Raw genomic sequence first — 14,917 nt, 5'->3', positions numbered from 1 at the left:
GGGTGGTAAGCAGCACCTGTGGTGCTAGCCCCATTGTGCAGTAGTGTAACATTATATGTTTATGGTATATATGTTTTACACTGTATGGTGCACAGTTGATTTCTGGCTATATACCCTATTGTGTTACTCAGGGAAGATAATAGCATGGCGCCCACGAAAGGCAGGGGTGCCAAAACACAGGCTTATTATGTTGCCTGCGCCGCATGTACGACCCCGCTACCGGCAGGTTCCACTGACCCTCATTGTGTGCACTTTTCGGCCCCTGTGGCACTTACTCAGCCGGAGCCTCTGCTAAGAGGGGCCCAGGGGGAGCCACCTGCTAACACTGTTCAGGTGACGGGGACGGAGTTTGCAAAACTCTCTGAGACTATGGCTAAGATACTAGAAGCCTTGCAGTCCAGGCCGGTATCTCAGCACAGGGACTCTGTTGAATCTTTGTTCCCTGGACCACCTCAGCTGGACCAACAATGTCCTCCCGGGGTATCTCATGGATCCCAGGCTGAGGGTTCTGACACAGACCCCAGCCCCAGACCGACTAAGCGAGCTCGCTTAGATTTTCCCTCGACATCATCATATTGTGCAGGGTCTCAGAGGGGGGAATCTCTGGTTGATGATGCGGAGACAGCTGATCAGGATTCTGATCCTGAGGCCGCTCTCAATCTTGATACTCCGGACGGGGACGCCATAGTGAACGACCTTATTGCGTCCATCAATCGTATGTTGGATATTTCTCCCTCAGCTCCTCCGGTGGAGGAGTCAGCTTCTCAGCAGGAGAAATTCCGTTTCAGGTTTCCCAAGCGTACACCGAGTATGTTTCTGGACCACTCTGATTTCAGAGAGGCAGTCCAGAATCACCATGCTTGTCCAGATAAGCGTTTTTCTAAGCGCCTTAAGGATACACGTTATCCTTTTCCCCCTGACGTGGTCAAAAGTTGGGCTCAGTGTCCCAAAGTGGATCCTCCAATCTCCAGACTGGCAGCTAGATCCATACTTGCAGTGGAAGATGGGGCTTCACTCAAAGATGCCACTGACAGGCAGATGGAACTCTGGTTGAAATCCATCTATGAAGCTATCGGCGCTTCTTTTGCCCCAGCGTTCGCAGCCGTATGGGCGCTACAAGCTATCTCAGCAGGTCAAGCGCAAATTGACGCAGCCACACGCACGTCCGCGCCACAGGTGGCGTCCATAACCACTCAGACGTCGGCATTTGCGTCTTACGCTATTAATGCTGTCCTGGACTCTGCGAGCCGTACGGCGGTTGCAGCCGCCAATTCGGTGGTACTCCGCAGGGCCTTGTGGCTACGGGAATGGAAGGCAGATTCTGTTTCCAAAAAGCGCTTAACCAGTTTGCCAATTTCTGGCGACCGATTGTTTGGCGAGCGTTTGGATGAAATCATCAAACAATCCAAGGGAAAGGATACATCCTTACCCCAGCCCAAACCGAACATACCCCAACAGAGGAAGGGGCAGTCGAGGTTTCGGTCCTTTCGGGGCGCGGGCAGGTCCCAATTCTCCTCGTCCAAAAGGCCTCAGAAAGATCAAAGGAACTCTGACGCATGGCGGTCTAAGTCACGTCCTAAAAAGGCCACCGGAGGTGCCGCTATCAAAGCGGCTTCCTCATGACTTTCGGCCTCCTCACTCCGCATCTTCGGTCGGTGGCAGGCTCTCCCGCTTTTGCGACGCCTGGCTGCCACGGGTAAAAGACCGTTGGGTGAGAGACATTCTGTCTCACGGTTACAAGATAGAGTTCACCTCTCGTCCCCCGACTCGATTCTTCAGGTCATCCCCGCCTCCCGAGCGAGCCGAGGCTCTTCTGCAGGCGCTGGGCATTCTGAAGGCAGAAGGAGTGGTGGTCCCTGTTCCTCTTCAGCAACAGGGCCACGGTTTTTACTCCAACTTGTTTATGGTCCCAAAGAAGGACGGGTTTTTCCGTCCTGTCCTGGACCTGAAACTTCTCAACAAACACGTAACGACCAGGCGGTTCCGGATGGAATCCCTCCGCTCCGTCATCGCCTCAATGTCCCAAGGAGATTTCCTTGCATCGATCGATATCAAAGATGCTTATCTCCACGTACCGATTGCTCCAGAGCACCAGCGCTTCTTGCGCTTCGCCATAGAAAACGAACACCTGCAGTTCGTGGCACTGCCGTTTGGCCTGGCAACAGCCCCACGGGTTTTCACCAAGGTTATGGCTACTGTAGTAGCGGTCCTCCACTCTCAGGGTCACTCGGTGATCCCTTACTTGGACGATCTCCTGATCAAGGCACCCTCTCAAGAGGCATGCCAACACAGCCTCGACGCTACCCTGGAGACTCTCCAGAGTTTCGGGTGGATCATCAATTTTCCAAAGTCAAATCTGACACCGGCCCAATCGCTCACATACCTTGGCATGGAGTTTCATACCCTCTCAGCGATAGTGAAGCTTCCGCTGATCAAGCAGCGGTCACTACAGACAGGGGTACAATCTCTCCTTCAAGGCCAGTCACACCCCTTGAGGCGCCTCATGCACTTCCTGGGGAAGATGGTGGCAGCAATGGAGGCAGTTCCTTTCGCGCAGTTTCACCTGCGTCCTCTTCAATGGGACATCCTACGCAAATGGGACAGGAAGCCGACGTCCCTCGACAGGAACGTCTCCCTCTCTCAGGCGACCAAAGCTTCCCTTCGGTGGTGGCTTCTTCCCACTTCATTATCGAAGGGGAAATCCTTCCTACCCCCATCCTGGGAGGTGGTCACGACGGACGCGAGTCTGTCAGGGTGGGGAGCGGTTTTTCTCCACCACAGGGCTCAGGGTACGTGGACCCAGCAAGAGTCCTCGCTTCAGATCAATGTTCTGGAAATACGGGCAGTGTATCTTGCCCTGAAAGCGTTCCAGCAGTGGCTGGAAGGCAAGCAGATCAGAATTCAGTCGGACAATTCCACAGCGGTGGCATACATCAACCACCAAGGCGGCACACGCAGTCGGCAAGCCTTCCAGGAAGTCCGGCGGATTTTGATGTGGGTGGAAGCCACGGCCTCCACCATCTCTGCAGTTCACATTCCAGGCGTGGAAAACTGGGAAGCAGATTATCTCAGTCGCCAGGGCATGGACGCAGGGGAATGGTCCCTTCACCAGGACGTGTTTCAGGAGATCTGTTGCCGCTGGGGGGTGCCGGACGTCGACCTCATGGCGTCCCGGCACAACAACAAGGTACCGACGTTCATGGCACGGTCTCAAGATCCCAGAGCTCTGGCGGCAGACGCCTTAGTTCAGGATTGGTCGCAGTTTCAGCTCCCTTATGTGTTTCCTCCGCTGGCACTGTTGCCCAGAGTGTTACGCAAGATCAGGGCCGACTGCCGCCGCGTCATCCTCGTCGCTCCAGACTGGCCGAGGCGGTCGTGGTACCCGAATCTGTGGCATCTCACGGTCGGCCAACCGTGGGCACTACCAGACCGACCAGACTTGCTATCTCAAGGGCCGTTTTTCCATCTGAATTCTGCGGCCCTCAACCTGACTGTGTGGCCATTGAGTCCTGGATCCTAGCGTCTTCAGGGTTATCTCAAGACGTCGTTGCCACTATGAGACAGGCTAGGAAACCAACATCCGCCAAGATCTACCACAGGACGTGGAAAATTTTCCTGTCATGGTGCTCTGCTCAGGGTTTTTCTCCCTGGCCTTTTGCCTTGCCCACTTTTCTGTCCTTCCTTCAATCTGGACTGGAAAAGGGTTTGTCGCTCGGCTCCCTTAAGGGACAAGTCTCAGCGCTCTCTGTGTTTTTCCAGAAGCGCCTAGCCAGACTTCCACAGGTACGCACGTTCCTGCAGGAGGTTTGTCACATCGTTCCTCCTTACAAGCGGCCGTTAGAACCCTGGGATCTGAACAGGGTGCTGCTGGTTCTTCAGAAACCACCATTCGAGCCAATGAGAGATATTTCTCTCTCACGCCTTTCGCAGAAAGTGGTTTTTCTAGTAGCAGTCACTTCACTTCGGAGAGTGTCTGAGCTAGCAGCGCTGTCATGCAAAGCCCCTTTCCTGGGTTTTCACCAGGACAAGGTGGTTCTGCGTCCGGTTCCGGAATTTCTCCCTAAGGTGGTATCCCCCTTTCATCTCAATCAGGATATCTCCTTACCTTCTTTTTGTCCTCATCCAGTTCACCAATGTGAAAAGGATTTGCACTTGTTAGATCTGGTGAGAGCACTCAGACTCTACATTTCTCGTACGGCGCCCCTGCGCCGCTCGGATGCACTCTTTGTCCTTGTCGCTGGCCAGCGTAAAGGGTCACAGGCTTCCAAATCAACCTTGGCTCGGTGGATCAAGGAGCCAATTCTCGAAGCCTACCGTTCGGCTGGGCTTCCGGTTCCCTCAGGGCTGAAGGCCCATTCTACCAGAGCCGTGGGCACGTCCTGGGCTTTGAGGCACCAGGCTACGGCTCAGCAGGTGTGTCAGGCGGCTACCTGGTCGAGCCTGCACACTTTCACGAAACACTATCAGGTGCATACCTATGCTTCGGCGGATGCCAGCCTAGGTAGACGAGTCCTTCAGGCGGCGGTTGCCCACCTGTAGGAAGAGGCCGTTTTACGGCTCTCTTACGAGGTATTATTTTACCCACCCAGGGACTGCTTTTGGACGTCCCAATTGTCTGGGTCTCCCAATGGAGCGACAAAGAAGAAGGGAATTTTGTTTACTTACCGTAAATTCCTTTTCTTCTAGCTCCAATTGGGAGACCCAGCGCCCGCCCCTGTTTTTTTGTGTACACATGTTGTTCATGTTGAATGGTTTCAGTTCTCCGATATTCCTTCGGATTGAAGTTACTTTAAACCAGTTTATAATTCTTTTTCCTCCTTCTTGCTTTTGCACCAAAACTGAGGAGCCCGTGGGAGCACGGGGGGTGTATAGGCAGAAGGGGAGGGGCTTAACACTTTTAAGTGTAATACTTTGTGCGGCCTCCGGAGGCATAGCCTATACACCCAATTGTCTGGGTCTCCCAATTGGAGCTAGAAGAAAAGGAATTTACGGTAAGTAAACAAATTTCCCTTCTTTACATTCTAACCAGCAGATTCTATCTACTACCACTTAAAGGGAACCTGTCACCAGATTTGGGACTATAATCTGCGGTCACCACCAGTGGGCTCTTATATACAGCATTCTAACATACTGTATATAAGAGGCCAGGCTGCTGTGTAGAACGTAAAAATCACTTTATAATTCTCCCCTGAGGGGCAGTGCAGATGGGTCGGATGGGTGTCTCCATTCTCCGTTCGCGGCGCATCCTCTTTCGGCCATCTTTGTTCTCCTTCTTGTGAAGTCTGGGTGCATGACGCTTCCTACGTCATGTACACTAGCCGCCATTGAGGTACCGCGCATGCGCACTAAAATAGTTTGATCTGCTCTGCTCAGGAGGACAAAAAGGATGGGGCATATCGAAATCCATCAGCCCAATCCTTCCTCCATCCGATTGTTCGATGTGTATGGACAGCTATGCCGCATTCTTCTTGCTAGATGTGTTGGTTGATTTATTGTGTTTTATTGGTTTTTTTTCTGTTTTTGTTTTTTAGAGACCGGCCAGAGTCTTGCTAGAGAATCAGGATGTATTGAAACACTTCTCTTATTATTTAGGTAAAATATGGAAATGACTTTTTCTCCCATCTGATGAAATCCACACAGAGATATAGTTTTATATGTCTTTTTTATGCTTTGCAGCAAAATATTGCCAAGTAATGTGGTGCTGGTCAGTGGAAGCACAAATCCAGAATATCAGCTGTGGTCGTCTGTCTGCAGCGCGCTGGGCGCCTGTGCTGCTAAACAGAATGGTAAGATCTCTTTATATTTACTGTTCACTTCCTGACAGGTGAGAGAATAGGGTTTATTGAGCCGTGAAGGGCGAGTGCCGCCAGGTTTTCCATGTCAATCTATGGCTTCATTCATTTTGTGTTTCTCTTTCAGAAGAGAACCAGAACCTCTGCAGGTCAGCAATTCCACAGGCGATGGAATGGCTTTATGATTCTCTCCAACATGAGATAGTGCGGCCTATCTGTTGCATGATTAGACCCATTGTCGCCAATAATAGTAAGTGTATGGCAGCTTGATACATTAACTCTTTATTATAAAATACTTAGCAACTGCCTGCAGCCTTACATCAAGCATAATGCTGAGCCATACATCACCAAGCACAATGCTGAGCCGTATATCACCAAGCACAATACTGAGCCATACATCAACAAGCACAATGCTGAGCCGTACATCACCCAGCACAATGCTGAGCCGTACATCACCAAGCACAATGCTGAGCCGTACATCACCAAGCACAATGCTGAGCCGTACATCACCAGGCACAATGCCCGAGCCGTACATCACCAAGAACAATACTGAGCCATACATCACCAAGCACAATGCTGAGCCATACATCACCAAGCACAATGCTGAGCCGTACATCACCAAGCACAACGCCGAGTCATATATCACCAAACACAATGCCGAGTCGCATATCACCAAGCAAGATGTAAAGGTACAGTAAGACTGTGTTTTATGTCTGAAATCATTGTGTTTCCTTAGCAGTTGCCCAGGATCACTTTGCCGCTTTTGGAGGGCTAGAAACATTGGCTGATATTCTCTCCCACCTACTGAATGGTTTACAAGAAAGAAGTTTGGATTTCAGGCTTGCTATGATGGTTATGGAGACTTTGGACACGTGCATCACAGGAAACTGTAAGTTAACAAGGCTGTACATGGAGAATTGCAAGTGGCACATGGCCACACAATCCCACAGTGTGGACTTTTCCCATCGCCATGTGCATGGTATTCTGTCCACCTCTCCCTTGGTCGGTCATTTGATAGGTTACATACACCAATGAGGTATTTTGCTACTTGAATATAACATAAAGTACAGCAATAATAAGCAAAGGACTTGTTGATGCAAAGAGTCATAATGCTCCATACGACCCAAGAGTGTAGCGACCGTGACCGGGCCCGGAGGTACAGGGGGCCCGCTGGCCCCAGCTTCTGCCTCAGCTGGATGTGCAGCCAAGAGCACTCATTCAGCTGAAATACATTGCAGCACATAGACACGTCGGGTTCCTACACTGCGATGTGCCAGCTGCCAATTAAGGCTACATTCACATGACTGTTCCGTTTTTACAGTCAGCAAAAAACGGTCCTGTTTTTCCACAGATGCATCCGTGCGGCATCCGTGTGATAACCACATCCGTCCCGTTCCGTGTACAGTCCATGTGTCATCCGTGTGACTTCTGGTTTTTTGCAGACCGCAAAAGACAGAGTTCCATAGAGTCCAGGGTATCTGGCCAGATGCTGGTCCCCATATAAGGTCTATGGGGAGCAGAATCCGGCAGAAAGGGGTAGGTGTAAGCGCTACATACTCACCGAACACTGGGCGGCTGTCACACTGCTCCCGTGGCAGCTCTTTGCTCTTCCGAAGCCGGCCGCTCATTAGGCTCATTTCATATTCACTGTTTCCATGCTCATCGGCGTCTGTGATTGGTTGCAGTCAGACATGCCCCCACGCTGAGTGACAGCTGTCTGACTGCAACCAATCACAGCCGCCGGTGGGCGGGTCTATATCGTATAGTACAATAAATAAATGAATAATTAAAAAAAAACGGCGTGCGGTCCCTCCCAATTTTGATGCCAGCCAAGATAAAGCCTCACAGCTGCTGGCTGGTATTCTCAGGCTGGGAAAGCTCACATTATTGAAAGCCCCGCAGCCTAAAAATATCAGCCAGCAGCCGCCCGAAATTGCCACATTTATTACATGCGACAGTCCCGGAGATTTACCCGGCTCATCCTGAATGCCCTGGTACGGTGGCAAACTGGGTAATATATCGGGTTGATACCAGCTGTGTAATGTCACCTGGCATCAAGCCCTGGGGTTAGTGATGTCACGGCGTCTATCAGATGCTCGACATCATTCACACAGTCAGTATTAAAAACAGAAAGACGACAAACAAATTTTCATTTGACAAAAACACTCCCTAAAACATTCCCTCTTTCACAAATTTATTAAAAAGAAAAACAAATCCGGGTCCAGCGTAATCCAATAAGGGGGTCCCACGACGATCCAAACCATACTCAGTGTCCCAGTCAATGAAGAACAGAATGTTCCCCATTGGCTGGGAAAGCAATGCAATGACCTGAGCTAACATCAATATATCATCCCAAGTCACTGCAAGGAATAATGATCGCCGGCGTCATGAGCTTAGCTAAGTACAATACCTCCGGTTATGAGATCCGCTGTACTCCTGACGTCAGCGCTCTCCACTGACTCCCATTGTCTGCCGCATTCACAAGCGAAGTATCGCGAGCGGCCTGTGACATAACAGCTAGTCACAGTCTCAGCCCACTCACGAGACTTGATGTGAGAACGTGGCAGGCATGGAAGCCAGTGACAAGCGCTATCTTCAGGAGTGCAGGACTTTATCACTACAGGTAATGATCTTTACTAACCTCCTGATGTCGGTGCTCGTCATTCCCGCAGCTGCTCACACACTGCAGTGCGGGCAGATGCTGACATACTGCAGTATGGGCAGATGCTGACATACTGCAGTGCGCGCAGATACTGACATACTGGAGTGTGGGCAAATGCTGACATACTGCAGTGTGGGCAGATTCTGACATACTGCAGTGCGCGCAGATGCTGACATACTGCAGTGTGGGCAGATGCTGACATACTGCAGTGTGGGCAGATGCTGACATACTGCAGTGCGCGCAGATGCTGACATACTGCAGTGTGGGCAAATGCTGACATACCGCAGTGTGGGCAAATGCTGACATACTGCAGTGTGGGCAGATGCTGACACACTGAAGTGTGGGCAGATGCAGACACACTGCAGTGCCAGTAGCTGCGGGGCTGGCTGGTAGTGGAAGACAGACTGCAGGGGCACCCGAAGGATGTCACACGGAAGTGCTTCCGTGTGGCTTCCGGGGATTTTGCGGATCCATTGAGTCGTATTGTGTCACGGTCCGCAATTATGGAACAGAATAGGACATGTTCCATAATAAAAAGGACATTGAAAAGATAGTCCTGTTAGAAAGTCCACAAAAAAACAGGAACTGAACAGGACAGACGGAAAGGTCGTCTGAATGAGCCCTAAGGCTTTGACTATTCACTGCTCCCCACGCTCAAAATCCAGGCATGAGGAGCAGGGAATATGACAGCACCCGGCAGCTGACTGTACTGTAAGTGGGCACACTGCGCATGACAGTGACATCATACACTGTACCGCTTACTCGCTGGTCAGTTGCGGCATGTCATCATCAGAGGAGGACACTGGAGAGTGGAAGGAGGGTAAGTATAATCATTTATTTTGTTTACTGTGTGTGGCGCTTGGGAGTATCATATGTACCAGGATGCTGCCAGGATGGGAATATAATCTAGGCTGTGGCCATTATGCGGACATGTATACCAGGATGAGGCCATTATGCGGACATGGATACCAGGATGAGGCCATTATGCGGACATGTATACCAGGATGCGGCCATTATGGGGACATGTATACCAGGATGAGGCCATTATGGGGACATGTATACTAGGATGAGGCCATTATGGGGACATGCATACCAGGATGCAGCCATTATGGGGACTTGTATACCGGGATTGAGGCATTATGAGGACATGTATATGTACCGCCCCGCGGCCTCGGCTGCGGCCGCCGAGCCGCTCGCATCTAGGCTCGTGTGTCGGTGGCTCGAGCGCCTCCGGACCACGTCGCTCTGGAAGGGTGTAGTGGCGGTGCACGCAGGGGGGGGGGTTGGGGTGGTTGTTTGGTAAAGTTCGTGACGCCACCCACGGGTTGTGGTGATTGTATGGTGGACACCACCGCTGCAGTTGACTAGGCCTCCTGGGGACGGTGTTATGCAGCTTGGTGTTAACCCCTCTGTGGGCAGGGGCGAGGGTCCCGGGGGCCCGCGGGAAGGTGAGGTCCGGGGTGCAGGGCGCAGTGTTGCGGTGCAGCGCGGTGTGGTGCCTGACGGCACTGGTGTACTCACTCTGACACAAGATAACGGAGTCTCTGGTAAACCAAACGGTAGAATGGACGGGGCCCACAGCCGGCTGCGGTGTTCTTCCTGGACAGGCTGGTGATGGCTGTCGTTTCCCTGCACCTGTGTTATGTAGTTTTTGACTCCTGTGCCTGGACACTGGTAATCCGCTCCCCGGCGTGTAAGTGTCGTAGGAGCCCGTTTGCCCGCAGACGCTGGCCCTTTGGATCTCTTGCCTTTGGCAGTGGCACTTATCCGGGATGGTTGGGCTGTTGCTGTCAATGGGGATTTGGGTGGGAATGAACCCCTGAGGTTCAGACCGCAATCAGTAAATTCGACTATCAGGGCGGCTTCTAGCCTAGTCGGGGTCTGAGTACCCTGCCTGGTGCCTGGCTCCAATTGGCTCCTCGGTTTGGTACCGGCGGGCCACCGCCCGACCCCGGTCCTACGGTTCCACCGACCGTTCACCAACTCCTGCAGACGGCCACCACCATCTGCCGACCTTGCTGGAGGTGCCTGGGCTGCGACCCAGACACCTAGACAGTCTGTGGCAGGCCTGGTCCCAGGTCTGCCTGTGCATGTCTTTACTCCTCTCCTCTCCACTCTCTCTCACTGACTCTGACTGAATGCGACTCTTGTGTCTTCCCGCCTCCAGGACTGTGAACTCCTCGGTGGGCAGAGTCAACCGCCTGGCTCCGCCCCACCTGGTGTGGACATCAGACCCTGGAGGATGGCAACAAGGATTTTTGTTTGACTGTTGTCACCTGTCCGGGGAAGGGGTGTGTGTGTGGTGTTGTATCTGTGACTACCTGGCTAGTCCAGGGTGTCACATTCCCCCTTGGTTTAACGCAGACCGTCCGCGGGCTGCCGGTCCATCACCGGTTTTATTTTTCTGAAAAAGATATAAACAATTGAAAAACATTCAAACAAGCACTTTTCATTTCTTCCCTTACGGGAGGCACATTACTTGAACCGTTACAACGGGAACATTTTTATTTATAACAGGGAACGGGTCCATGTCCTTCCGCTTTCCCACCCAAGCAATCTGCACCTTGATGCTGCCCCTAAGAAATGGGCAGCACGCCTTTTCCCCAGTCCGGAAACAGGACCCTTGCCAGGCTACCCAAGCGGGAACGGGTACGGACCCGGCTTTGCACCCGGCAGTCACTCAGAGGCCCCACGTCCAGGGGACCCCTGACCCGGAGGATGGTCATCGGTTCTGACGGTGACCGGACCCCAGCCTGCTCTGCTGCGGGTCCCTCCTCCAACCAGCCTCTCCGGAGACTGGCAGTTGCTGGAAGGGCAATTGGGGGCATTATTTACAAGCCCAATAGTTATTGGGTGGCTTGCTAGTTCTCAGCCTTGTCTTTGGGGAATAGGGACAACATCAGTCCCAACAGGGACGGGCACTTCAGTAGCCAGGTCCGCTACCATAAAACAAAACTGTAGGGTCCCAACGGAGACTTGCTGTAGGGTAAAACCTTGCTGCCGACGCAGCCTCTTCCAGTCACTTTCCCCTGTCCACCACAGGGCAGCACGGGACCCCAATGCCACACTCACTCATGGTGGCACTGTCCATAAAGACCCCGTCTTCCACTGCTTGTGATGCGGGTACGGTGAACTGGGCTCCACTTACAGAACTGTCCTCGCTCCTCTAACTCCCCGCCATCCTCCACCAGGGCCTCCGACCCCTGATGGCGCCCACCGAGGCTCCGACCCCGGCGGCGTTCAACAAGTCAAGCGGGGTCCGGCCCTTCCACCCAGCGTACCAGATGGCGTCCCACGGGGAACTCAGGGACGTTCAACAAAGGAAGACGGTGATGCAGGGACGGGACCTTTAAAACTTCAACTTTAAAACATTGAACTTTAAACTTCAGGGGTTAATGCTTTGCGGTTCTCCGGCCCCGTCTTAAGGCCGGCCGTTCTCAGGGCACGCACCCGCAAAGTGCCCTGGCTGCCTGCAGTACCTGCAGATCGCTACCATCATGTCTCCGAAGACACCAACGACGAGCGGGGCCTCATCCTCTGAGACGGACTCCGTATCGTCTCCCGAGCTGCTGCCATATGTCGTCTCCGGTTCCAAGTTGGGGGCCGTGGGATCTTCCAAACCGAGCGCCGTTTTCATCAAGGCTGGGCGAACTGCCGGGGCCGACATCCTTCCTGCGGCAGGCGGGTCACCGCCAGCTGCTGCACGGGGGGGGGTCACCACGGTACCTCTGGGCCCGCCGCCCCTGCGACCGGAGTGGGAGCCACCCGCTGGCTAGCTAATTTACCTTCAGGCCCCGCCACTCCGGTGACGGGTGCCGCTCCGCTCCCGTCCGGCAACGCCGACAATTTCCTTTTTCTTCTCCCGCGAGCATCAGTAGCCGCCCGCTTACCTTCTCCCCCTTGGTCTTTCTGCAGCACCTCTCTCTTTGGGGGCGAAGCTTCACCTTCGCGCCTTCAGTGCTCGGGGAAGACGACTCGAGCGGGAAACTTTCACGCCCAAAATGGCGGATCTTCAGATTTTTCAGCGGGACGCCGCTGACGGGATCCACAAGGCGTACTTCTACTGGTAAGTAGACTGGATCGATCCTGTTCGTGACGCCAAAAGAGGTCGATGTGTACCTCCCCGCGGCCTCGGCTGCGGCCACCCGGATCCGGACTCGTTTGTCGGTGGCTCGAGCGCCTCCGGACCCGGGGGTCACGTCGCTCTAGAAGGGTGTAGTGGTGGTGTACGCAGGAGGGGTTTGGGGTGGTTGTTTGGTAAAGTTCGTGACGCCACCCACGGGTTGTGATTGTATGGTGGACACCACCGATGCCTTTTACTAGGCCTCTCAGGGACGGTGTTATGCAGCTTGGTGTTAACCCCTCCGTGGGCAGGTGCGAGGGTCCCGGGGGCCCGCGGGCAGGCGAGGTCCGGGGTGCAGGGCGCAGTGTTGCGGTGCAGCGCGGTGTGGTGCTGACGGCACTGGTGTAATCACTCTGACAAGATAACGGAGTCTTTGGTAAACCAAACGGTAGAATGGACATGGCCCACAGCCGGCTTCGGTGTTCTCCCTGGACAGGCTGGTGATGGCTGTCGTTTCCCTGCACCTGTGTTATGTAGTTTTTTGACTCCTGTGACTGGACACTGGTAATCCGCTCCCCGGCGTGTAAGTGTCGTAGGAGCCCGTTTGCCCGCAGACGCTGGCCCTTTGGATCTCTTGCCTTTGGTGGTGGCACTTATCCGGGATGGTTGGGCTAATGCCGTCAAACGGGATTTGGGTGGGAATGAACCCCTGAGGTCCAGACCGCAGTCAGTGAATTTGACTATCAGGGCGGCTTCTAGCCTAGTCGGGGTCTGAGTACCCTGCCTGGTGCCTGGCTCCAATCGGCTCCCCGGTTCGGTACAGGCGGGCCACCTTCCGACCCTGGTCCTACGGTTCCACCGACCGTTCACCAACTCCTGCATACGGCCACCACCATCTGCCGACCTTGCTGGAGGTGCCTGGGCTCCGACCCAGACACCTAGACAGTCTGTGGCAGGCCTGGTCTCAGGTCTGCCTGTGCACGTCTTTACTCCTCTCCTCTCCACTCTCTCTCACTGACTCTGACTGACTGCGACTCTTGTGTCTTCCCGCCTCCAGGACTGTGAGCTCCTCGGTGGGCGGAGTCAACCGCCTGGCTCCGCCCCACCTGGTGTGGACATCAGACCCTGGAGGGTGGCAACAAGGATTTTTATTTGACTGTTGTCACCTGTCTGGGGAAGGAGTGTGTGTGGTGTTGTGTCTGTTACTACCTGGCTAGTCCAGGGCGTCACATATACCAGGATGCAGCCATTATGGGGACATGTATACCGGGATGGGGCTATTATGGGGGCATGTATAACAGGGTGGGGACATCTATGGCAGGATGCGACCATGATGGTGACATCTATATCAGGATTGTCCCTTTATGGAGACATTTATATCAGGATGATCCATTTATATCATGATGAGGACATATGTACCAGCATGGGGTTAGGATGTGGATATATCTCAGGATGGGCTATGATAGGGATATATATACCAGGATGGACCCATTACGGGGACATGTATACCAGGATGGGGACATTTATGCCAGGATGGGACCATGATGATGACATCTATACCAGGATGGGGCCATTATGGAGACATCTATACCAGGATGAGGCCATGATGGGGACATATATATCAGGATGGGGACATATGTACCAGGATGGGGTCAGGATGTGGATATATACCAGGATGGGCTATGATGGGGATATATATACGAGGATTTAGCCATGATGAGGTCATACACCAGGATGAGGGACATATTTACCAGGAAGTAGCCCAGGATGGGGGACATTAGTCCAGGATTGGGGGCAGTACTACAAAATGAAGGGGGAGGGGAGCAACTCATATGTCTTTATAGGATTTAGAGCGCTATAGCGGCCCATACATCTGACCAGCATATGGGTGGGGGTCCAGGCTCAAACTTTGCAGTGGGGCCCATCGGACTCTAGTTATGCCACTGTTACCACCCATCGTGATATATTAGACCTGGGGAAACTCATTGCAAAAATATGCTCATAAGTAGCGCTACACTTCAGCGAGAGGCTTATGCTCCTCACAGGGTATAAATCCAATACCTGGATGTCAGTCCATCCTTATGTTGGTATGTACAACTATATATAGGAAACTGATATTAAATTGTGGCCAATATCACACAGTATGGACCACGATGTCAGAAATAGCCACAGGTCTCCTGATCCAAATTCAGCAGCCTCATAGGCATTTACAAGACTGTCGATTTCAGGGCAGGAGACCCACAGTCAGTCTGTACTAAGTCCGAGCTACACGGATGTGTGACACCAGCATACGTGTTCACATCTACATTCTCAATTCAGATTTTCCACTATGTAATTAAACAACAAATCATTTCATCTCACACCCTATATTATTGTCCCCAATGGAACCTATTGATGTAT

At 52.9% G+C, this 14,917-nt stretch overlaps 1 protein-coding gene across 1 annotated transcript in view; it reads left to right on the top strand.

Moving 5' to 3' along the window:
- The window catches only part of LOC142302350 (telomere repeats-binding bouquet formation protein 1-like), a 117,791-nt gene that overhangs the window by 41,911 nt on the left and 60,963 nt on the right, over positions 1–14,917 (top strand). Inside the window, exons 6-9 of the mRNA XM_075343409.1 lie at positions 5,532–5,592; positions 5,677–5,786; positions 5,920–6,048; positions 6,532–6,681. Coding sequence (XP_075199524.1) covers positions 5,532–5,592; positions 5,677–5,786; positions 5,920–6,048; positions 6,532–6,681 — 450 coding nt within the window. The remainder of the gene's footprint in view (positions 1–5,531; positions 5,593–5,676; positions 5,787–5,919; positions 6,049–6,531; positions 6,682–14,917) is intronic.

The sequence above is a fragment of the Anomaloglossus baeobatrachus genome, chromosome 4 (assembly GCF_048569485.1).
Source record: "Anomaloglossus baeobatrachus isolate aAnoBae1 chromosome 4, aAnoBae1.hap1, whole genome shotgun sequence".
NCBI classification, from domain to species: domain Eukaryota; kingdom Metazoa; phylum Chordata; class Amphibia; order Anura; family Aromobatidae; genus Anomaloglossus; species Anomaloglossus baeobatrachus.
Note: the sequence above shows the minus strand (reverse complement) of the source record. Positions and strands in the feature narration are given on the sequence as shown.